Below are 25,306 nucleotides of genomic sequence, written 5' to 3'. Positions count from 1 at the left end.
TCCACCATTGTATCTATAGATACATCTCTATATCCATCTATGTATACATATATTACTACATCTATAATTGTATCCTTCATAGCATTTGTAAAATGCATCAGTTACTATGTATACTACCCCATCTATTATTATACTTGTGCTTGCATCTGTATATGTATTTTTCATTTTATTTGTCAATACGTCTGACAATGCATCTTTTACAGTATTTGTTAATGCCTCGGCTTATGTCTCTGCTCAAATTTTCATAAGGGTCATAATCAACTAGCGTCAACTAACGATAATGCATAAGTTTACCACACATGAAAATATAAAGAGTCATAATCAAAGCCTTTTGAAAATTGTACATTGATGGAAAATCTTAAAAAGGCATGAATCATTCAATTAGTGGGTTCGTTTTCTTTTACAAATGTTGACATTGGATTATTTTTTTTTTTTTTATTATGTAGGAATTCTAACCACCAACAAGTCCTTTGGATCCCCTGGTACAGTACCAAACTTACGAATCAGCGTCCTCCCCCTAGGTCTTACTGATCAAGCAAACTTCGGAATGTGGACACGGCTTCCATGCATCAGCTGAGGAATTGTTTGGATTGTCATTATTTTGTTAACTGCTATAATTTAAAAAGTATAGATAATCAAATCATTGGTTCCCTAACTTATCCTTTTATTTTAAAAAATTAAGTCGCCACTTTATTTTAATTTTTAAAAAGATAATATAAATCAAACAATTTGAAAAAGATATTTGGTTCGGGAGTACTTTTTATGAATAAGGAAGCTAATACTTTAAATCCTTTTTTATAGGAATTCAAAAAATTAGCACCCTAAAAGACTCATTCCATAAATGGTTACCATGCTTACCTTGTGTGTATGTGTATTTCACTTTTTGAAAGAATTTTTTTGAAAGAAATGATTGGAACTTGAAAAATATTTGAAAAATCATATTGGAGAACTAGGTACTCATTTGCCTATCAACCGCCCTCTGCAATTTTCCATTCCTTTTGTTTATTTGTTTTAAAATTTTAATAACCCTTAATCTCTTTGAAAGATCCATATAGAGGACTTAACCTAATGGAAATCCTACTATTTAATACGTAATGAAAACATATAGATAACGCATGCAAGCAAATAGAAAATGAAGAAGAGAGGAAGGAAAGGCTCTTAGTTTTTGTTTGAATTGGTATGGCTGGATCTACAAAGTGACGACGTACATATCCTTAAAAAAGAAATCAAGCTATTTGGAGTTCCCAAAACACTTTTCTTAATTTCAATGTTAAAAATATTTTTGGAGTGTTTATTGAAAACTCTTGAATTTGCATGACTTAGTTTGTTCAAGAAGAAAACCACAAGGAAAGGCTCTTAGTTTTTGTTTGAATTGGTATGGCTGGATCTACAAAGTGACGACGTACATATCCTTAAAAGAGAAATCAAGCTATTTGGAGTTCCCAAAACACTTTTCTTAATTTCAATGTTAAAAATATTTTTGGAGTGTTTATTGAAAACTCTTGAATTTGCATGACTTAGTTTGTTCAAGAAGTAAACCACAAAAACCAACTTGAAAACTCTCATTTTATCTTTTAGAAAAGAAGTTTTTTAATCCCTTCAACAATCACATCATAAACAGTTCATTAAAATATTAAATTCTCTAACAAATTTTAGATTTTTTAGAAGGAAAACCATACAACTCATTTTGAAAAGTTTGTATTTTAAGAGGGAGAACCACAAACGTGCCTTAACATTGTTGAAAACTGTCAGAGAACACCCAAACACCACATCACGAATATACGACTCCAAAATGTTTTGAAAACTTCACAAAAGCATGGAAGTTTTTTTATTAAAATTTCGTACAAATTCATTTCTTAATTGAAAATTTTGGTTTTTTTTTTCTTAATAAAAATTTTTATAGTAATTCGATGTAGTGTGATTGTAGACATTTGTGTATGAAAGTTGTGAAAATATTGTTATCGATTTCTGATGAAAATTATTATTTTTTTTAACAGGTGCAAATATAGATGGATATACTTGATTTTAAGAAAAGACTCTACCGAAATTTTTACAGTAATTCGATGTAGTGTGAATTCATGCAATTTTGTATGAAAGTTGTGAAAATACTTTTATCGACTGTCGATGATAATTATATATATTCTTTTGTTTCCTTCTAAGCCTTGATGAAGTGATTCCTAAACTAAATTTGATGTCATGAACGTGTTGAATTTCATGAAAATAAAATGTTCTTTCAAGTCAGGTACATGATGCTTGGTTTTGATTTTCATGATGATATGTGTGTGAAATACGATGCAAATGAAATGATATATGGAAACACTAATCTTAAACTAAACTAAATGCAAGTGACAATTTTATACAAATGCAAATGTCAGACTTGATGTAAATGATTTACTTAATGCAGATGAGGTTCAGCTTAACTATTATTCGTGAGCTAAACCTCATATATTGGATGAACTATTTGTAAAGTGAAAATGCAATTTCAATTTAAAATAAAGCGGCTTTTCAAGGACTTCATAGGAAAACCAATCTCATTGAAGTCCACATTGAACTATGAAGGCACATTAGCCTCAAATTTTGGAATTGGTTGATTTCTTTTTTTCTTTTTTTTTTTTTTCTTTTTTTTGACATTTGGGGCTCTAATTTACAAAATGAATGTCTACTTGATCCAATGCATGCATGTATGTTAACGTTTAAGGATTAAATGAAAATTTCAAGTAGTATGAGTTTCCTAGAATCAAAAGACAAATGAGGTGACCTAGTAGCATAATCTCAACAAGAGATGTTTTGATTTTCTACCCTAGTGTAAGGGTTGAGCTACAACAGTTTAAATCTATCATCTCATGATAGCTTGATGTTAGAAACTCAAATTCATTTTGTTTTCGATGTATATCTTCTTAGGTTATTGCTATAAAAGGATCTATATAGCTCGACCCTTGCATCAAAACCTTCATTCCTTTGTCTTGGCAAGACTTGTGCTCTCATGCAGTGAGGGCATCTTCTTACTACTTCGATGAATTCAACAGACCAAATAGAATATGATTGCCTTCAATATTTCAAATGACATTTCCCATTAATTAAAGTTGTTTAAATACTCTTAATATTTTTATATCTTAAAAGAAAACATTAAAAATTGTTTAAATCTCCAAATAATTCCTAATACCAAAAAAAAAAAAAAGTTCTAGCTATTGAACGTTGGGGCATTCAAGAAACGCTGCCCCAAGTAGCATTTTTTAATAAAAGATGTTAGATCATCCAACATTTTTTATTTAAAAAACATTGGATTGTTGAGCATTTTTTAAGACGTACCAAATGGGAGAATAAAGTTCTCTCAAACTCTTCTTAAATATTTTTAAACAAAATAAAATTAAAAAAAAAACCTCCAAAGAGAGGAGCCCCGTCAAATGAAATGAAAATGACTCAAAAAGATAGAAAGAAAACACGCTACGTGCTACACGTGTTCATTATTATATTATTTGTTAAGAGAGGTAGGGCTGGATGGGATAGGAGCCTATAGCCTAAGAGTAAAACATCTCTTCCTCCCGTAGGCCACCATAGCATTAAATACTGCACTTTCTCGTAGCATTAAATATCATTAAAAGTAAAAATTTATACTAGAATGATTTAAATTATAAAAATTAAATGCTAATGTTGTGTAAAATTAGTTTTTTATTTATTAGTTTGCTATATATTTCAGTTTCTTTTTCACTTAAAAAATTTCCTTTCCTCAACTAATATTTTTTAAATTCCAAATGGACTGAGGAACCAAAAATGAGTCTTTATCATTACTTTAACATGCTGCATTCACTTAACATAGACATGGAAATGAGCTTATTAATTAATGGCTTGATTACAAATACAACACATATATATAAAGTTACCAGATTTAGTAATTATATATATACCAGAGGATCATTTCAGGAGGAAGAGCTTGCGAGAATGGGTGCACCAACGCGCATAGGAGGTCTGGAGGTTAGGCCAGTCGGAGTTGGGAGTAGAAGTGAAATGGTAAAGCCAGTGGGACAACACCTTCTCCTGCTGCTCCTCTTGCCCTAGATTGGCAATGGTGTCTTCCAGCACCCGCTCCAGCTCCGCCTTCTCCGCGGAGCTCAGAACAGGGGCATCCGTGCCGTTGCTTGCCCGGCACAGCAGTGGCACCCACCCCATCAACAGCCTCGTCTCCATCTCGCTTCGCTCCCCTTTCTTCTTCCCTTCCTCATCCGTTGCTCCTTCTATTGTTTTTATTTGCTTCATCAAGAAAGCTGCATATGCACGCGTCACAGTAATTAAGTTCAACCCAGTCCAACTACTCATTTAGAATTAAAAATAAACAAACTAACTATATATATATATATATATATATATATATATTTATATATATGAAAGCATCCATCTATCCCTTATTGTGATGATCAAAACGCAATTAATGTAATTGGAGGGCTGACCATGAAGCTTGGACCAGATGAAGCTAAGCTGCTATTACGTGACGTACAAGTAAGATTTGTGTTGGACAATATAAAGTCAAGACTATGACATTTCTACCATGCAACCGTGCATTGATAAATCAAGGTAGTAGCCAACGAGGTAGCTATAATGAAGAGGATGAAAAAGGATTAATCTATGAAGCATGGGTATAGACAAATGAATAAGAAGAAAATAACGACAAATACGTCTATAATTATTATATGCATATATGTCAATATTTTGTTATGTGTTTGATTTCAAATATATAACAAGTAGGGTGAAAGTGTAAATAAAAATTGAGACAAGCAAAATTACATGGTTTAAGAGGATATTAATTAAAAATCCTCTGCTGTAGTTATTTGTACATAATAAAATGATCATCCATCCATTCATCAAATAGCCAACAAAGTATGGATAAATTATCCAAGTACTAGACACGTCTTGTGAGAATCAACAAAAAGTGTTTTCCGTAAGGATTGCTAATTCCTACATCATAAAAGAAAAAGTTATTAAATGCCCAGAAAAGAATAAGAAATGATATTAGAAAATCTTAAATGTAAACAATCTACAACTTAAATAGAACCTAAAATACTAACCAAATTGGACAATACGACTTAGCTCGAATGGTCTCACATTCTGGAGGGAGGGCAGGACTTTAATCCCCTATGAAGGCATCAAAGGGGGCTCACTCACGAGTAGAGAATGTTAGGAATCTACGAGTAATAAACACACGCCAAAAAAATAAGAGACGCCAGAAATTACATGGTTCGGTCTAGATTGACCTACGTCCACGGAGCACACCACAATCAACTATGAAATCGGGAGAAAATACAAACTCTCTTCTCAGCTCTCTTTGCACTCTTCCTCACGCTCTTTTCTACACACCTTTTCACTTGCACACACTTTTCTATTTATAGATGGCTAGAGAAATTACAGTAAATGGCAGATTAAATTGTAATCGATTTTGGCTTCAATCAATAGCCGTGGACAGCTGCGAATTACAGCTCAACGCGGCTCAATAGCTCACATGCGGCACCAGCTCATACGCATCTCTAGCTCCAACTACTCAACAATCTCCCACTTGGAGACGGAGATGCCTCCTCAACTAGTGATAAATGATGTGCTCGAAGATGTCTTCAGGCATGAAGACCAACTTAAGTTGAACACAACTTCAGTTTTTCTGTAATTACCACCTTTGTTAACATATATACTGAATTCCTGCTACTTTGGATTTTTTTAAGTGTTAACACGTCGTCCTCTAACAGAGATTTGACAAAGTAATAACGAAGTTCAATATGTTTGGTTTTGGGATGAAATGTAGAGTTCTTTACCAGATGTATTGTACTCTAACTATCACTATGCAAAACATTTCTCTCCTACTTCAATGGTAAATGCAACTCCTTCCCAGTTAAGTAATCTTCAATCTGTGACGCTGAAGGAAAAGTCAGGATCTATAAACAAGGACGAGTGGGAGTTGCTTGACCGGAAAACTCTCGGAGCTATCAGAATGACGTTGTCAAAGTGTGTGGCATTTAATATCAAGCACATATCAACCATCAAGTCTCTAATGGATGCGCTTTCTAACATGTACGAGTAGCCGTCACCCGCTAATAAGGTACATCTTATGAAAAGGTTAATTACTATGACCATATCTGCAGGTGAAAGTTTTAGCAGACGTTTGAATAGTTTCAACGAGTTTTCAGATCAACTCGTTTCAGTTGGGATTATATTTGATAATGAGATTCGTGTCCTACTGTTCTCAGTCAGTTGCCTAAAAGTTGAAATGATATTGTTACTGCAATCAGTAGCTCTGGGGGGAAATCAAAGCTAGTATACGATGAAGTCGTTAGCACGATTTTGACAAAAGAAATCAAAATGCAGTCAAACCATGGTTACACTTTGAGTTTAGCTTTGAACATGGAAAATCGAGGCAAAGGAAGCAGACATGGATGATTAAACAATCGTGGCAAATCTAGGTTCAAATCCAGAAATGCCAGAGGTTCTCAAGACACAGGTTCCCAGGGCACAAAGAATATAGAATGCTGGAACTAAGGAAAAACTGGTCATTACAGAAACCAGTGCAAAGGTCCAAAGAAAGAATATGAGACGAAAGCAAAGACAGAAGCAAATGTTGTTTCGGAAAATGATGATATGTTGATCTGCTCTTTGGAGAGCAAAAAAGAGTCTTATGTGTTAGATTTTGGAGTTTCGTTTCATGCCACTTGTAGTAAAGATTGCTTAGAGAAGTATACATGACTTCAGTAAAGTATACGTTAGCAATGATCAACCTTGCGACATAACCGGCAAGGGGACAGTGAAGATCAAGACGAACGGGTCCATATGGAAGTTGAGAGATGTCAGATATATTTCAGATCTGAGGAAGAACTTGATCTCAGTTGGTCAACTATAGATGAAAGATATAACACAACATTCATTGGTAATGAAAAGAAAATTTTGAAGGGTGCATTGACGATTGCACGAGATAAGAAAAGTGAAACTCTTTATGTAACATCTAATGCATGCATGTCTATTATAGTTGCTACAGGAAATGATGATAGCAACATTTTCTATCAACGACACAAATACTTAAGTGAGAGGGGACTCAGGGTGATGCACTCAAAGGGAAAGTTGAATGATTTACAGTCAGTGAAGATTGACACGTGTGAAAATTGCATACTTGGGAAACAGAAGAAAGTCAGTTTCCAAACGAACACCAATACCCCAAAAAAGAGAGACTTGAGCTAGTCCATTCAAATATACGGGGACCAATGACCATTTCATCCACAACTAGGAAGCATTACTTCGTGATATTTATTGACGATTATTCTTGGAAGGTATGAGTTTACTTCCTGAAATACAAATCTTATGTATTTGATGCTTTTAAGATTTGGAAAGCAATGATTGAAAATAAAACTGGTTTGAAAATCAAAAAGCTAAGAATCGATAACGATGGTGAGTATAATGACACCGGGTTCAAGAAATTATGCTATGAGCATGATATCAGGATGGAAAAAACTGTGTCAGGTACGTCTCAGCACAACAGCATAGTCGAGCGGATGAACAGATCATTGACAGAAAAAGCCAAAAGCGTGCGTATGCAATCAGGTTTACCAAAGATGTTCTAGGCAGAAGCAGTCAACACAGCAGCTTACTTGATTAATAGGAGTCCATCAGTACCATTGGACTATAGACTACTAGAAGAAGTATGGAGCGGTAAAGAGGTAAAACTTTCACATTTGAAAGTTTTTTTGTTGTGTTGCGTATGTACATATCAATGACCATGTCAGGAATAAGTTTGATCCAACATCTCGACAATACAACTTCGTCGGTTATGGTGGAAATGAATATGGGTATCGCATTTGGGATGATGAAAACAAAAAGGTGATCACAAGCAGATATGTGTTTTTTGATAAAAATGTAATGTACAAAAATAGACACACAACAGAATCTACAGAGTTTGAAACAACTTATGTAGATGTGGACGATGTCCTAGAAGGTGTAGGGACATGACAGAGGAACACCGAAATTTCTCAAGTAGAGGAACCTATGGAGCAGATTGTTACAACACTGCCTCCTACTCCAGCTCCAGAGCTTAGGAGATCTTCTCTGCAACATGTACCGTATAGGAGGTATGTGAATCATTTACTTCTTACAGATGGAGGAGAACCTGAATGTTATGTTGAAACATGTCAGGCTAGAGATTCGAACAAGTGGGAGCTTGCAATGAAAGACGAGATGAAGTTTCTTACCTCCAACAAAACATGAGAATTAGCTAAGTTGCCCAAAGGTAAGAAAACTCTTCACAACAAATGGATGTAAAGGATCAAAGAAGAGCATGATGGATCCAATAGGTATAAATCCTGGTTAGTAGTCAAAGGTTTCGAACAAAAGGAAAGAATTGACTACACTGATATTTTTGCACCAGCTATAAAACTGACAACCATCAGATCTGTCTTAAGTATTGTTGCCTCAGAAGGCTTACATCTTGAGCAGTTGGACGTGAAGATGACATTTCTTCACAATGATCTTGATAAGAAAATTTATATGCAATAGCTAAAAGGTTTCTCCGTTAAAGGTGAAGAGAATCTTGTGTGCAGATTGAAGAAAAACTTGTATGGTCTCAAACAAGCTCCTAGGTAGTGGTACAAGAAGTTTGACAACTGTATGTAAAGGAAAAATTTTCAGAAGTACAATGTTGACCACTATTGTTACTTCAAGAGGTATCATACTAGTTATATTATCCTATTGTTATATGTTGACGATATGCTAGTCGCGGGATCAGATATAGAAGAGATCAGAAAATTGAAACAACAATTGTCAGAGGAATTTGACATGAAAGACTTGGGTCCTGCAAAACATATTCTTAGGATGCGGATCTCTAGAGATAAGCATCAAGGAACATTGTAGTTATCTCAGTCAGAGTACATTAGTAATGTTTTACAAAGGTTTAACATGAGTAGTGCCAAAACGGTAAATACACCATTGGCAGGTCACTTCCGCCTCTCTAAGGATCAGTCTCTCCAGACAGATGAAGAAAAAGATTTCATAATTAAGGTACCATACGCCTCAGCCATTGGATGTCTCATGTATGCTGTGGTTCGTACCAGACCAGATATTGGCCAAGCAGTGGAAATTGTCAGCAGGTACATGTCAAATACAAGGAAGACTCATTGGGAAACAGTGAAGTGGATTTTGAGATATCTACGTGCCACTATTGATAAGTGCATATGTTTCGACAAAAACGACTTGAAAATTCAAGGTTATGTAAATGCTGATTTTGCAGGTGAAATTGATCATCGCAAAAGCACCACCGGGTATATATTCACTGTTGGCACAACAGCTGTTAGTTGGATGTCACAGATACAGAAAATTGTTGTTTTATCTACTACAGAAGCTGAGTACGTAGTAGTGACAAAAGCAAGTAAAGAGATGATTTGACTTTATGGTTTATTAACAAAGCTCAAAATAAAGCAAAAGAGAAATGTTTTGAATAGTAATAGTTAGAGTGCAATGCATCTGACAAAGAACTCTACATTTCATTCTAGAACCAAACATATTGGATTTCGTTATCTCTTTGTCATATCTCTATTAGAGGACGGCCTATTGACACTTGAAAAAATCCAAAGTAGCAGGAATCTAGCAGATATGTTAACAAAGGTGGTAACTACAGAAAAGCTGAAGTTGTGTTCAATTTCAATTGATCTTCATGCCTAAAGACATATTTGAGCACATCATTTATCACTGGTTGAGGAGGCGTCTCCGTCTCGATCCAAGTGGGAGATTGTCAAGTAGCGGGAGCCAGAGACGCGTGTGAGCTAGAGACGCGCGTGAGCTAGAGACGCGCGTGAGCTAGAGACGCGTATGAGCTGGTGCCACGTGTGAGCTGTTGAGCCGCGTTGAGCTGTAATCCACAATTGTCCGCAGCTATTGATTGAAACCGAAATTGATTACAATTTAATCTGTCATCTACTGTAATTTCTCCAGTCAACTATAAATAGAGAAGTATGCGCAAGTGAAAAGGTGTATTAAAAAAGGTGCGAGAAAGAATGCAGAGAGAGCTGAAAAAAGATTATGTATTTTCTTTCGATTTCATAGTGGATTATGAGGTGCTCCGTGGACATAGGTCAATTCAGACCGAATCACATAATTTCTAGATTTTTCTAACGTGTTATTTGCTAGTAGATTCACGCATTCACCTCTTCCAAATCACGGTGAAATTCTGTGCTGCAGAAGAATGGCCTACGCAGCGCAGCACCATGAATGGAAAAAAGTTCCAATCATGATATACCCTTTTCACTGTTCACTTTATTAATAAGCAGGGTCACATCCATTAAAGCAAAATCCCGCTTTCGATCAGACCAAGCCCCCCCTGCTAAATCCAAAATCCGCACGTTTCTATACACAAGTGTCTACTTCAAATTGTCACCACATACTCGACTCTTTTCTTAAATTAAATTGTTTAATTTACGATTAAATTAATTAGTTTAAGTAAATAAACTGGAAAAACATAATTTATGCCGCAAAAACTTTGAGCAATGAAAACAGAAAACAAAACCGCTCCATCCATACCTGAGACTTTAACGAGGGAACCTTGAAGCCGCGGCTCAGCCGAGAGAGCCAGCGAGGCCAAATTTGTAGCCGCCGCCCACCGGCTCACCGCTTCCTCCACAATCCCACATCCCGCCATCTTCTGCGACAACCAGAGCAGCTCAGCCGCCATTTTCTCAGCCGAGCTCTCCCCCCGGTCGGCCTCCTCCCTCGACAGTCCGAACCGGGAAAACGCCACCTGCCCAACGCCGCGAACCGCCCGATAGACCCTACCCAAACTACGATCCCCCAACCCGAACCACGAACACGCGGCGCCGCGCTCCCTCTCCTGCTCCGACGCCGCAACCTCCAGCCGGCTCAGCGTCTTTGCAAACGCCGCGGAGAGCACCCTTCGGTTCAGCTCCCGGAGCGCCTCGAACCCTTCCCGGTGGTTCTCGTCGATCAGCCGCTCCGCCAAGGACTGTACGAACTCGTATTTTCGGGAACAAACCGGAATTTCGGAAGCAAGACAGAGTAATTGCGTGAGCGCCCGGGCGATGCCGGAATCGCCGCCATCGGAAATCGGTACATAGCTGTTATTAAGTTTTGGAGGCTTGTAATTCGTGGCGAAGCCCTCGAGCCAGAGGGCAAAGACGGAAAAGAAGGAGGGGAGAATGCCGAGGAAGAAGAGGAAAGAGGAGAGGAGAAGGTGCTGGAAAAGCTGAAAGAGTTTGTAGAGTCGGTGAAGATTGTGTTTCTCGGCGAAGTTGAGGAGAGAGGTATCGGCCGACACGAAAACGGATGTGACCAAATTTCGGAGGAGGAGGGGGCCGATGGGGGAGCCGGCGGTGGGGAAATTTTCCAGGAAGGGCATGGTTATGTCGTTGTTTTCTCTGATCACCACCGAGTTGTGGTCCGCGATTGGAGGTGACATGGGCGGAGGCGACAAAATTTGAAGAAGGAAATTGTGGAGAGAGAGAGAGAGAGAGAGAGAGAGAGAGATAGAGTGGTCCCGTTGAAGGGTAGAGACGGTGGAGATGAGGTTAATGGGGAGTGGTCACAGAGCGGCGACTAAGAGAAAAACGTGTGGAGCTGAGCTGGGGTTCGTGGGGGCCCGATCAAGATCTGTCAAATCCTACGGTCCACAGTATATCATGGCGCATCATGGCCGTACTTCATAACGGTGACGTTTCGAAACGTAAGGAGTGAATTTGTGAAATCCAATTTGAGAAATGAATGGGTCCATTCCATTTTCATATACCGTATTAAATTTTTTTGGCATAAATTACGGTATTTAAAAAATCTCTATTTTTAATAAATAAAAATGATACATTTTTTTTATTAAAAGTAAAATTAAAAGATTGATTTGTAATTTTAAAAATTATACCAATAATTAATCCAATAAAACCATTGGATCGACCGATCAAATAAAATAGAATCAACTCCATAATTGTACATATATATATATATATATATATATGTGTGTGTGTGTGTGTGTTTTCTTGTGTATATATGGAAGTAAAACTAATTATAACAATCATTAAAGTATACATGTGTAAATTTAATTTAGTGCATGAAGATTCTAAGTTTAAAATTTTAAAATTTAAAATTCAAACTAAAAATATTTATTTGAAAGTAGTTTCTATTTATATGCAAATTGTCATTTCCCACTTATACATAAAAATTTAAAACAAAATTGAGTAGTTATATATGAAGTGATTTATATTCTTGAAAAATTGAATGGCTAATCACAAAATGAAACTATCCTTTTTTTATTTATAAAAAAAAAAAAAGCAAATCTAGACAAAGAATACTTATTAAATGTCTATAGGAAGAGGCTTAAAACTTTTACGCATCGATCGGTGGAGGAGGATGTTATGAACCACGCCAAAGGAACACACTATTCTTTTATTTTTATTTTTATAATCCGCCATAACGTCACTTTAGACACTATGGGGCGGCACTAAATCTAGAGGAGTAAAAGTCGTTCACCCATTGGCGTACTCCTGGTAATTCACCGAAGTAAACTCTCAAGGGGGAATAGAACTTGTGACCTTAGGGTCATCAAAGTCATAAGTCACCATTACCACTTGAGTCAATCTAGCTGGATGAGGAGCACGTTGTTGCACTATCGATGGAGGACATTGGTTAATGGTGCTTTTCCATTGAAGAGGAGAATAGTGAGCTACTTATAGGGAAGGAGGAGAATGGACGATAGGCTATGCTACTAGAGATGAGGGATTGCATGTCGTTGCTGAAGGAGACACATAGTTGCCTCTCTAAAAGAAATTATTCTTTTAATGTTGCTTAGCCAGTCCATATCGAATCTTGGTCCAAGCCAATTCATACAAAATCAATTGGTTTTCTACTAGTTTTATACAATTTCAAGTGCCAACTATATGTTCTTTTGGGGTACTAACAAAAGGAATCATGCTCCCCAAATGAGAAAAGATCGAAGAGAAGGAGGTAAAACAAACAAAAATATATAATACACAAAGTTGCCATCTTACTTCTTTGAAAATATAAGAAAAAAAAAATGAGTCAAGGGACACCTAGAACCATTGAACTTCTCAAAATTTGGAACTTTGAATTTGGGGGGCAAAACCACATTTGGCACCAAACATAAATCGAATGCATCAACGAAACCAAACATATTTGCTCCCTCCATTGCCCTCAGGTGCTCCTCCAACACCTCATATTTGTGGTTAAACTCTAAGGTTGGGGTTTGTTCCTTGATTGTTTCTCTAGTTGCTTTTTTCTTTCTCTCCAGAATCAAGAATCATAATCAGTAATGTCCCTATTGATGAGAATCCAGACACTGGCATAACTAGGATGAATGGTTGTGTGCTTGGATAAGGACCAGTTGCTGTTTTCACTAGTTAAGCTGCAAGACGAATATCAATAAGTCCAAACCCGGGTGGAAATAAAGGTTCTTCCTCAATTACAGGCTCAGGAACTTGCGCAACTTTCCCTTTGCTTATAGTAGTTAACATTTCCATGATCTTGTTCATCTGCTCCTTTAGCTCACTAACATCTTGGCTCACCTCCTCCTGACTCTACTCCAGACCAATAATGCGATTTTCCATTTGCTCACCCATGATCCTAACTTTTCTTCTAGTGTTGTAAGGATGCTTTTGCCACTCGATATTGACCCCTTCAAACTTTGCTTGGCTAATTCCCTTTTTCTACAAATGACTTTTTTAATGAGTATATGACTATATATGCATGAATATGTACACATATGCATAAATATTTATACAATGCAACCTAAATAACTACTTTGCCAAAATTCATAGAAAAACCCTCTTTATTCCATTAAAGAAGAAACTCATTTTTAACTTTCAACATTTCCAGTATACATATACTTCTAATGAAAATGACCCAGCCAATCCAATGCTTGATGTACATCATTTATAACTTGTGCTGTCTCAGGATCAAATTGCAAAGGATACACCCAATGCTCCACTTGCTTCATCTTCTCTGCCATAACCCTTGCTCTGTTAGTAGCTCCTTGTACTTGACAAGTCATTTCAAATGCTCGATAATCCAAGGCTTAAAATTCAGACTCCCAATACCAACCTTTTGTACATAAGGTACAACCTCCTACTATTTACCCTGTAACTGCTTTTATTCATCCTCCCATTTTTCCCATCAGGTTTCCGATTCTTGTACAATTTGGGACTTCCTATCACTCTTAGACTCAGCAGCTTTCAACAATTCACTGTTCAATTTAGCCTCGATCTAGTTGAAGTATTCTTCCCTTTCTTCTTATAACTATCATTTCTTCCTCAGCATGTAGGCATTTATCTTTTTTCTGCTTAACATTCCTCTGGCATTTGTTAATTAACCCCTGCTCCCTTCTTTTTACCAGTTGAACGTTCAACTTAGGCCCCATAACTCTTTCTTCAACAAAACGAAGCTCCTCCTTCAACTTTATTTTCTCTTGCAACCATTCAACCTCTAAGCTTTATCTTTCTAGGATTGAGTGGTCATTAACGATTATGCCAGAGAAGTGAAAACCTTCTGAATCTGTGCAGTATGAGGATTAATTCTATTAATATGCCAATTATCATAGTCTTCTTGAACTCCAATGACCTGGCTTCCTGAATCTATCAAATAAATATATTTCCATGCTGACATGAATTTTTCCAATTTTCCTATAAGCTCCTTCTTGATCATAAGCAAACTCTAAACCCACCATACCATAAGTCATCAATATAAACTAGAAGGACCCTACCTACTTTCTGATCATAAGGGGAGCATAAGCTATCCCTCCCCATGGGCCTAGTAATGGGACCCAAGGGAACTCACCACATCTATATAGCATGCTGGTGTATCCCAACCATGGTATTCACCATACAAACCCTCTTGTTGCCCAGTCTTGCAACCTTCCATTCCATTCAAACTTGTTTGGTTGTTCTTCCCACTTAGCCCTTTCAAACTTAGCTAAAGGGATTCAAATTTCTGAGAATATAGAATGAAAGAAACCCTCATTGCATGACAAATGACTTATAAACCAAACATAAAATAAGAATAGAACATCTCAATCTTCCTCTCCCCTTTGCCCTACAAGTGTTGAGAGAAAGAAATGTTTCTACCAAGACACCAAGTACTCGATTGATTCCATTTTGAACTTGGACCACAAAAGAGACTACAGCTTGGTCAAGGACTCCCAATTCTTTTTGAAAGATAACCAAACCATAGACCATAAGGGCCAATATGTTCATGTGGACTTCTTCCTTTCCCTACCCCTCTATCAGGGTTTTTAAATGCTCCCAAGTGATTTTCCTATCCTCTTGCCCAACCTACCGATTTTCCTTCTAAGCTTTAACCCATGTTGCTTTACATAACTCCTTCCTAAAGGATACTTTAGGATTATGTCTATACATCCAATGAGGTGTTCGAAGTCTCATCAAGTGTAACAACGATGTATATTTCCTAATAGTCGGAGTCATATTTGTTCCTTCCAAAGTGAAACAACTGTACAAAGAATTCCAGAATTATATCAATACATTCATCATTTTTAGGTTCACCGGTATGTGTAGCAAGAATCTGATATGACCATACATCTAAGAAAACTTTAGAGTGGTTCGAGATAAATAACAAGGATTGTTGATGTGGCAGCAATCCAACCATCCAAAGAAAACACAAATTGGACAGTTGAAATCAGGTCACATCACCCCTTAAATGCTTGACTCAAATCAGGACACATGTCACCATAGTACGTGACATGTGTCCCATTACCCTCACAAATAAAAGCCATTTTTTTTTCTTTTTCTCTTATCTTTTCGTGTTCTTTTTCTCTCTTCTTTTTTCTCACTACTCTCTACATTTTCTTCTTTCTTCACCTCTATTCCCCTTCCCTCACCTCTCTTCTCCTTCATCCTTTTCACAGTTTCTTCTTCTTTTTCTCTATTTCTTTGTCTTTCTTTCTTTCTCTGTTTTCTTTTCTCTCTCTGTTTTTCTTTCTTTCTCTGTTTTCTTTTCTCATTCTTTCTTTCTCTCTTTGATTCTTTTCTTCTCCCAAATCATTTACTTATTTCTCTTCTTTATTCTTCTCTCACTCCCTTTCTCAGATTTTCATTTTTTATTTCTATTTTTATTTTGCAGGTCAAATTTGCATAAATGAAATGGAAGGCACCATACCCATGATTCAAACTTAGATCGAGGATTCTTAGATAAGTTTCCTCTTTGCTTTCCCTTCTTTTCTCACAAACCAAACAAAATCCTTACATATGAATTAACCTAAGTTAATTTAAGAGCTTGTTTAGGTCAAGGTCGGAGTTGTATACTGTTTGGACCAAGGCTTGCATTGAGTACTATTTGGGTATGGGTTTAAATTGGATCTTGTTTGGGTATGGGATTGAGTTGGGTCCTATTTTGTTCTGGGATTGAATTGGATCATGTTTGGGTACTCTAGGTTTGAGTTGGGTCCTATTTGGCTCTGGGATTGATTAGGATTATGTTTGGGCTCGGATTTGAGTCAGTCCTGCTTGGTCTAGAGGACTTGGGTTCAACCCAAAATTGGGCTAAGAGCCAATTGGGCTTTGGGAACTTGGGCTTTGGAATTTGGACCTCGGGCTTTAGTATTTGGGCCTTGAAACTTGGGCTTTGGATCTCAGCCAATTAGTGGGCTTGGGGTTTGGAATTAAATATTTAGGTTCAGCACAGTTGTTTGGGCTTAAATGCTCTAAGCTTAAATTTAAAGATTTGGACTTAGCCCAATTATTTGTGTTAAGTCATTTGGGTTTTGGGCTTAAACTATCCGAACTCAGGACTTGGGATTTATTTTAAAACAAAATTTGGGTTTAGGTCCAATGGGTTTTGGACTAGCCCAAACTCAGTAGGGTCTCCAATTAATGGACTCAGGTCCATGTTGGACCTAAGTCCTAAGTATTTGATTCAAATGGGTTAGGTCAAATTGGTTCATTGGGTCGGTGTTGACCTTATAGGTCACGCCCGGTTTTGATTATGACAAATATTCATTGTATCTAATGAGTGTTTAAGGCTTTGTGCAGGAACTAAAATTGTCAAGATCAAGATGGACACAAAGCAAGTAAAGCTTGAAGACCCTATTTCTCATGTTGTATTATAATTCATTCATGTAAAGGGTCTATAATAGTAATTAGGGGTTTTCATATGTAATAATCACACACCTCACATGCATGGTTAAATATGTAAGCTCATAATGCAAACGACCTTGTCGACCGACACCGAATTTTTTCGGTGTCTTCAAAAGGACTCAAAAAAGACCGTAGGACACTCACATTTACACTCATAAATGTTAGGCACTTGAATAGGATGAAAGTATATTGAATCAAGACCGAAATGCACACTTTGTGCACTTTCGGTCAACCAACCTTGGCAGTTCATTCTGCCCCGGTCGATTGAATCCATTCTGGGTCAACATTTTGACCTCAATCCGATTAACTGAACCATTATAGTTCAAATACCCCTGGTAGACCAAAACCTCTTAAAGTCAACATCTTGACTTCCTGGTTGACCGAGACCAAATTGTACTCCAACTGTCTGGTCGACCGAGGGTCCTTGGGAGAAATCTTAATTGTCTGGTTGACCGAATCACCTAGTGCAAATCTTCCTGGTTGACCGAACCTCGATAAAATTGAAATTTCGCCTCGGACATATACGTACGGTCGATCAAGTCCTCAGTTCAAAATCATCCCGATCGACTGAACCATATGAACTTCGGTCGATCAAACTTGTCCTGGTCGACTGGGCTTCTCGGGTTGCCCTGATTTTTATCATGGTTAACTTATTTTTATTAGGGTTAAAATACTTAAAAAATCATTAATATTTTCTAATAATCCCGGCTATGTCCCCAACGGTTACATTTTATGGGGTGTCTATATATACGCCCTTATTTGAGATTATTAGTAGTGGATTAGCAGATTTGATTAGGGAAAGTTCTTTGAAAATTCAAAAACCTATAATACTCATTTTCATCCTAAAACAACTCATACTTACCTTCTCCTATTGCTCATACTCTTTGTAAGTTGATTAAGTGTTTATTTTTATAGGTTTGCTCTCCTATTTGTATTTGATTGATTTGATTTTAACGAGAGCTAAACCGGAGTATTCTTAGGAGGCTTTGTTCATAAGCCTATCCTAAGAAGACTTGCCTAAGCTTCTGAGTATTGCATTTGTGTTGCAATATCTTAGGAAGCTTGTATTTGTCTTTGTGTTGCAAAAACTCTTTCAAAACATACTCAAATATCTTGTGTGATTTATATTGATATATCTTTTAGAAGATATTTGTGTTTGTAATATAGATCTTTGTTGCAATATCTATTTGCATATCATTTGCTGAATACAAAGACTATACATCTTTTGCAAATGAAACATATATGTCATCTACTATTTATGTGATTGATATATCCCTCAAACTGATACATTTGAAACTTGCTTGACATTTTCATGTGAATCTGTTGATTGAATATCTTGTGATACAAAGATTTCTTGTTGATACTCTCATGCACTCATAACACTGATAGATAATATATTTGAGAGTTGAAATACTAGACCACACTGAGCTTACATATTAAATCATTTTTTGGTGTATGTGATTGCACATAATTGGGTACATATCTGCTTTACTTGAAAGCATAATCACTGTACCGTTTTATTTATTGAGCAAAACTGTTGTATACCAGGCACAGGCCTAAAGAGGAAGACTAACCTTTTGAAATAGTCCCGGATTGGCTTAGACTTGGTTAGAAAAGCTAGGTGTGTCATCATGTTAAGGCGTGTAGGTTGAGGTCAGCCCCGCTAATTGACGTGGTTGTTAAGGTTAAGGTCAGCCCTGTGCTAATTGACCTGGTTGTAATCAATGCTGCTCCACCCTTAAGTGAGCCTTTAGTGGAATCCTCGGGCTTGCGAGCTAGAGGCGAGAACGTAGGCACAGTTGGCCGAACCCCGATAACATATCGTGTGTCTGTATACATTTATGCACTTTATATTTACCGCACGTATATGTTATGGTATGAATGATGTGCATGATTTAAATTCAACATATTTTATTCATCGGCACATTTGCAATTGTGTAAAAAGATCCTAGGTTACCAAATCATATTGACTTCTAACTTAACCTAGGAGAAAAGTTTAAATTTTCAATTCACCCCTCCCCCTCTTGGGAATACACCAATTCTAACAGTCGGGTCAATGGATGTAGTGACCCGAAATATTTTTCACAGGGCCTTGTCGATGAACACAGAGAGTTCGTCGACGAGTGCATAAGGGGACCTCGTCGACGAAGCTATGACTCGTCGACGAGAAGATACCGAGAGAAGAATTTGGGCTACTTTGAATTTCATCGATGAAGGGTAAGGTTCGTCGATGAAATTACTTAAGGACTCATCGACGAATCCCGCAGTATAAATAGCCCTATACTGATTTTAATCACAAAATTTCGGCCGCAAACCCTCTTCTCTCTCTCTCTCCTACTTCCCTTCCTCCTTCTCTCTTCGATTATGGCCTTGTCAGTCGCCGGATCGATGATCTGAGGCCACCACAACATTCCTGGCTGACTTCTCTTCAAGTCTGCCAGAGCAGATCGTTGGTGAAACGAAGTTGGAATTCATCCCAAATCTAGGGTAAGGTCTTTTATTCAGTTTTTGGCCTTCTAGTAGTTGTAGGAAATGATGTAGACTAAGAAATATTGATATTCTATTCTGGAAAATGTGATTTTCAGGGTGTTGAGTGGAGAATCCGTGGGTGTAGGACCTGTTACAGTAGGGGGATTTTAGCAGAAATCTGGTAAGGGAAATATGCTATTCTAGGTAGTTCTAAAATGATTCCTAGTATAAAATGTATATTTTTACCAGTTTATTATTCACAACAGGATATTATACAGATTATTAATTATATGTATTATGTATTAAATCACTGTGTGACTTGAGAATATAAATACAGTACACAAGCATGTTTTATAGTATTTTCAGGGTATGTTATACATAATATACAGCCAGCAGATATGTTTTAAAGTAATTACAGAATACCATGATTATATAGTTTCCAGTACCATGACTTACAGATTACAATTCAGTTTAGAAATACAATTGACACAGTTACAGTTTATTTCATTGTTATGGTTATTACAGTTATTTCGGAATCATGGTAAATCAGATAGTTGTATATAGAGATGTATTATATAGTATCAGACCCTGTTGGACCATACAATTACAGAGCACGGTACCGTAGCTATATACAGTTTACAGAGTGCAACCACCTATTCAAATAATACGTGGTACTAGGTTGATCGTATAGTGCCCTGGACGTGGATAGGCTCCTCATCAGATATGGGTTGAAGAGGGCAGATCAAACCGAGGGAGTATAGTTGTTTACCCTAGTCGGTCAGTCAGGGTAGATCCCGCCTACGAGCTACACAACCCTGTCATGAGGGGTTAAATCATGACACACAGTTATCGATAGTGAAATTTTCAGTTATTATTATGTATATACAGATTTGCAGAGACAGAGAATATACTTATGTACATTAGAAGTATTTTGACTAGTAACCTAAAAGTTTCAGATATGTTAAGCAATATGGAATAGGTGGTGGTTTCTATTATTTGTATATTATTCATAGATCTAATTATATATGATTATATAGCAACAGATTTTCCTAATATTATAACTCAATTGCCACACACTAGCAATAGCATATTTCATCTTACTGAGCGTTGGCTCACCCCAATTACTTAAACATTTTTCAAGTGATCCAGGTAGGCAAGCAGATGAGACTTGCAGAAAGAGAGGCCTCAGTATTGCCTTGATATTAGAGTGAGTATTTTTGGGAGTATTTTTGTATAGCCTTAACTAGTTGAGGATATTTTGGGGGAACAGTTATATATGTGCATTTTGGGAAACAATTTAGCACTATGGTATTGTATATAACTACGTATGGTTATATTTATTTGATTTCTTCTTCCTGCTGCTTAGGTTGATAATTGGGTTTAATCCAATTTGGTATCAGAGTATGTTAAATGTCATATTATAAAAATTAAAAAAATTTTAAAAAAAAAAACCAGTTAGATAGCAGGTCGTTACAATTTGGTATCAGAGCCAGGTTGATAGGTTCTATAAACTTTAGAGTGTAGCAGAAGCAATACCAAAGTATAGGAAAAGGATTTGAGGTTTGTTCGGTTGTCTGGATGCAGGATTTCTGTGGTGGTTTTTGTGTTTTTCCTGGAGTGACGATTTCTGTAAGAACCCGTACTGTGGGATGTGGAATCATATTGTAAAAGAGGGGTAAAAATGGAAATTCTGCAGGCTTCGTCGACGAAGCCAGAATTCATCGACGAAGGTAGTAGGATTTTCATTGACAAAATTCAGGGTTCGTCGATGAAGGAAAGCCAAGAGGCGGAAAATGGGAAATATCAGACTTCGTCGACGAGGCCTCCGATTGCTCGATGAAATGTCAAATTTTTCGTCGACGAAGACACCTTTTCGTTGACAAAATCCCTCGGGTCAAAGGTCTATAAAAGGATCTTTTGGGTTACTTCTTGGCTAAGTTATGGATTCTCTCTCTCTCTCTCTCTCTCTCTCTCTCTCTCTCTAAATTTCGAAGCTCTCTCTCTATCTCTTCAATTCCTTCGCCGTTTTTCACCGGATTCACTAATCCAAAGTTACTGCGAGGATCAGTGAAGAATTCTCTACGTTTCTATTGGATTGAAATCTCGTTTCGAAGGATTTCGAGTTTCGGGCCAAAATCGAGGTAAGACTCAGTTTTCATTTTTGATTCGATAAATGTATAGTAGTACAGATTGTAAGCATGTTTTGTACTATGGTTTGTAGGTTTTGGAGTCTCGGTTCGTAGTTTTGAGGACCGTAGAGTTCGTAGTTGGAATTCGGGTTAAGGTAAGGGGATTTTGTTTATATCAGTCCATTTTTGAAATCAGGATCGGTAAGCCTGTAGGCTATGATCGTATGTATGTTTTGGCTACTTATTTGGGAAAATCTATCGGGTAAAAACATGGGATTTTTGGGTTACAGTTTTAGGGAAAATTGGGGATTTCGACTATTATCTCTACTTTGTTTGGAAAACCGCTTATCTTGTTTAAACTGTATTATTGAGGTGACCGTAATCCATATTTTCATGAATTGTATACTTGAATTTGTAAACGATATGATTTTCCGTAAACCAAATAAGTGTGGTATGTTTATATGTATGTATTTTGTTCCAGATAATTGTGAAACAGCTATGTAGCGGCTAATTACCATAAGCTGAAATGTATAGGAACTTGAGTTCCAAAATGATTCCAGGTTTGTGAAATCGGCTAGTGGCGGCTAATTATCGTACGCCGAGAGTGACCGGCTCTATATCCCAAGGTGTAAAATATCACTAGTCTAATTCCGGTTGGTCACCAAAGTGGTGTGAGCTATATGCTACATCGTATGGAGCAATGTAATCACCATTGGGCCTGGGTCGACGCAGCGTAGTTTGACACGTGGCAATGTAATTGGGGTGAGACTAGGTGACCTTGTATAGTTGCGTATGTAGTAATGGATTCACTATTGGGTCTGAGTCGTAGATCTTCGTAGTTGCATGTGTAGAAATGTAACCGTTGTAAGACAAGGTGACCTTGTGTAGTTGCGTATGAAGCAATGGATTCACCATTGGGCCTTGATCGTCGCAGTGTAACTGCGTATGTGGTAATGTAATCGCTGTGAGACGAGGTGACCTGGTGTAGTTGTGAACTAGTGTGACGACAATGACCGTATGTATGTATGTATGTATGTATTTGGGTATCGTATGAACTGGAATGGTTTTTGTGAAAATACTAGAACTGTATGGAAATGCATGGAATTGTTTTTGAAATTGTACGAATTGTTTCAACTGTATTGTATGTATAGTGTTATGAAGTATGTAAAATGACACTAGTATGCCACACACTGATATAACCTGTTTTCTCTCTTACTGAGAGGTGTCTCACCCCGAATATATACAAATGTTTTTTAGGTCCTTCGGGTAGCCGAAACTAGCATCCTAGCATCCGAAAGCGAGGGGTGTTGTTTAGCTACTACTAGTGCCTGATAGGTACGAGTTTTTGTAACCGGGTTGTCGTGGTGGATTTTGTAGACGCCCGTAGTATGTATGGTATTCATAGGGATGTATATCCTTGTATGGTATAGACTCTGGTATGGTATAGTTTATATATAGAAAGACCGTATTCCGCTGCATATTTTGATGAGTATGGACGTATGTATGTATGTATGTAGGGCATCCGTTCACCCAACGGGGTCGGACCCTCTTTTTATGTTGTATCATGTATGATTTAATTGATACAGAGACAAGTTAGGTTACTAAACTCACCCCTGGGTCCCATTTCCGGGTTCAGGGCGTGACAATTTCAGGAAAACCATAGTAAACTATTTTTGGGTCGTGTGTCTAGGTGACAGAACTGAATATTGAGTTATAGTCAGGGAAGGTAATTAATTTTGAGTTGGTATAGGATAGGTCCGTATAGGAGATAAAGTACTTAAGTGTGTTTCTTGTTTTTAGGATGGACCCAAGAAGCAGTGGCACAAATGCTAGAGAGGATAGGTTAGGACCTTCAAGCATAGGTGGAGGAGATACATATGATGTACTATGTGGCGTCACTCAGCAGGTGATGGCTAAGATGGCCAGAAGCTCTGGGGAGCATGGCTGTTCAATTGAGCAGTTTACACGGATGAAGCCCCCATCCTTCACTGGAGGAGATGACCCAGTTGTAGCTGAGAATTAGGTCCAGGACATTAAAGAGACGTTGGCTGTGCTTCCTTGTAAGGGTGAGCAGAAGGTAGTATTTGTGGCCTTTAAGTTGATAGGGGAGGCAAAGCGTTGGTGGAGATCAGCATAACTGATTGAGGAGCAGAGGCCGGTACCAGTACCAGTGACGTGGGACCAATTCAAGGAGCTGTTCTTTGAGCAGTATTTCCATGCGATCATTTGGAGCACAAAGGTAGCAGAGTTTATGCATCTAGTGCAGGGGCAGATGACTGTATCTCAGTACGCGGCTCAGTTTATTGAGTTGTCACGTTTTGCTCCACATCTAGCACCTGATGAAGAGAAAAAGGAAAGGAAGTTTGAAGAATGACTGAGGCAGAACTTGTTTGAGCAAGTGATTGGTTTCAGGGCTCAAACATTCAAAGAAATTGTAGATAGAGCTGCGATCATTGAAAGTGATATATAGAGGGGTGTAGCAGCTCAAAGTCAGAGGAAGAGACCTGCGCCTCAGGGTTTTCAGGTTGGCTCTAGTAGGAGTCCATGGAGAGGAGGTCGCGATAGGGGAGATCAGAGGCAAATGGCAGGACCTCGTGGGAATCAAGGTACACCGACTTACCCAATATGTTAGACATGTGAAAGACATCATTCGGAGGAGTGCCGGGTAGGCAAAGGTGTATGTTATCACTGTAGGAAACCCGGCCACATGGTACATGAATGCCTAGGTCAGCTAGATCAGGACCCAGCTCCCAGGCCCTATCGGGGAGGATACCAGGCGCCTCGTGGTGGCTAGCAGAGAAATATGGCCCCAGCGCGAGTGTACGCTCTAACACCGAGTGATGCAAAGGCTGCTACGTATATGGTGACAAGTACATTTACTATTTTATCATATCCAGTTATTGTTCTTTTTGACTCAGGTGCTACTCATTCTTTCATTTTTGCATCTTATGTTAAATTATCTGAGAGTGAAATCCAATCATTAGATATAGCGCAGTTAGTAGCTACACCATCAGGGTCAGTGATCAGATGTTAGAAGGTACTTAGAGGCAATCTGATAGAAATTCAAGGGAAAGTGTTACCAGCTGATTTGATTGTATTTGATATGTGTGGGTTTGTATAATATTGGGTATGGACTGGTTGGCTGCCAATCACGCCAGTATTGACTGTCATCAGAAAGAAGTAATTTTCAGACCCCCTGGTATGCAAGAATTCAGATTTGTTGGTTCACGGGTACGTGCTCCAATGCAGTTGGTGTCAGCCGTGCAGGTGAGTAGATTACTCCTGGACGGAGGTCAGGGGTTTATAGCATTTGTGAAAGAAGTATCTGAAAAGGAATTGAAGATTGATAGCACCCCAGTAGTACGAGAATTTCCAAATATTTTTCCAGAGGAGTTACTTGGATTGCCTCCTGTGCGCGAGGTGGATTTTCCTATAGATTTACCTCTAGGGACGGCACTGATTTCTAAGATTCCCTATCATATGGCTCAAGTTGAATTGGGAGAATTAAAGGAGTAGTTGCAGGATTTGTTGAATAAGGGGTTTATACGACCCAGTGTATCGCCGTGGGGAGCTCCAGTGTTGCTCGTAAAGAAA

General features: G+C 37.8%; 1 protein-coding gene across 1 annotated transcript; it reads right to left on the bottom strand.

Annotated features, from left to right (window-relative positions):
- Positions 1–3,758: 3,758 nt before the first annotated feature.
- Positions 3,759–11,743, bottom strand: LOC131164187 (uncharacterized). Its single transcript, XM_058121188.1, has 2 exons — positions 10,534–11,743; positions 3,759–4,262 (listed from the first exon to the last, which is right to left on the bottom strand). Exons 1-2 carry the CDS (start codon positions 11,423–11,425, stop codon positions 3,913–3,915), a joined length of 1,242 nt encoding a protein of 413 aa, XP_057977171.1. The 5' UTR covers positions 11,426–11,743; the 3' UTR covers positions 3,759–3,912.
- Between the last annotated feature and the right edge of the window lie 13,563 nt (positions 11,744–25,306).

Source organism: Malania oleifera, chromosome 9 (genome assembly GCF_029873635.1).
Source record: "Malania oleifera isolate guangnan ecotype guangnan chromosome 9, ASM2987363v1, whole genome shotgun sequence".
NCBI classification, from domain to species: Eukaryota; Viridiplantae; Streptophyta; class Magnoliopsida; order Santalales; family Ximeniaceae; genus Malania; species Malania oleifera.
This window is presented reverse-complemented; position numbering and strand designations above follow the sequence as displayed.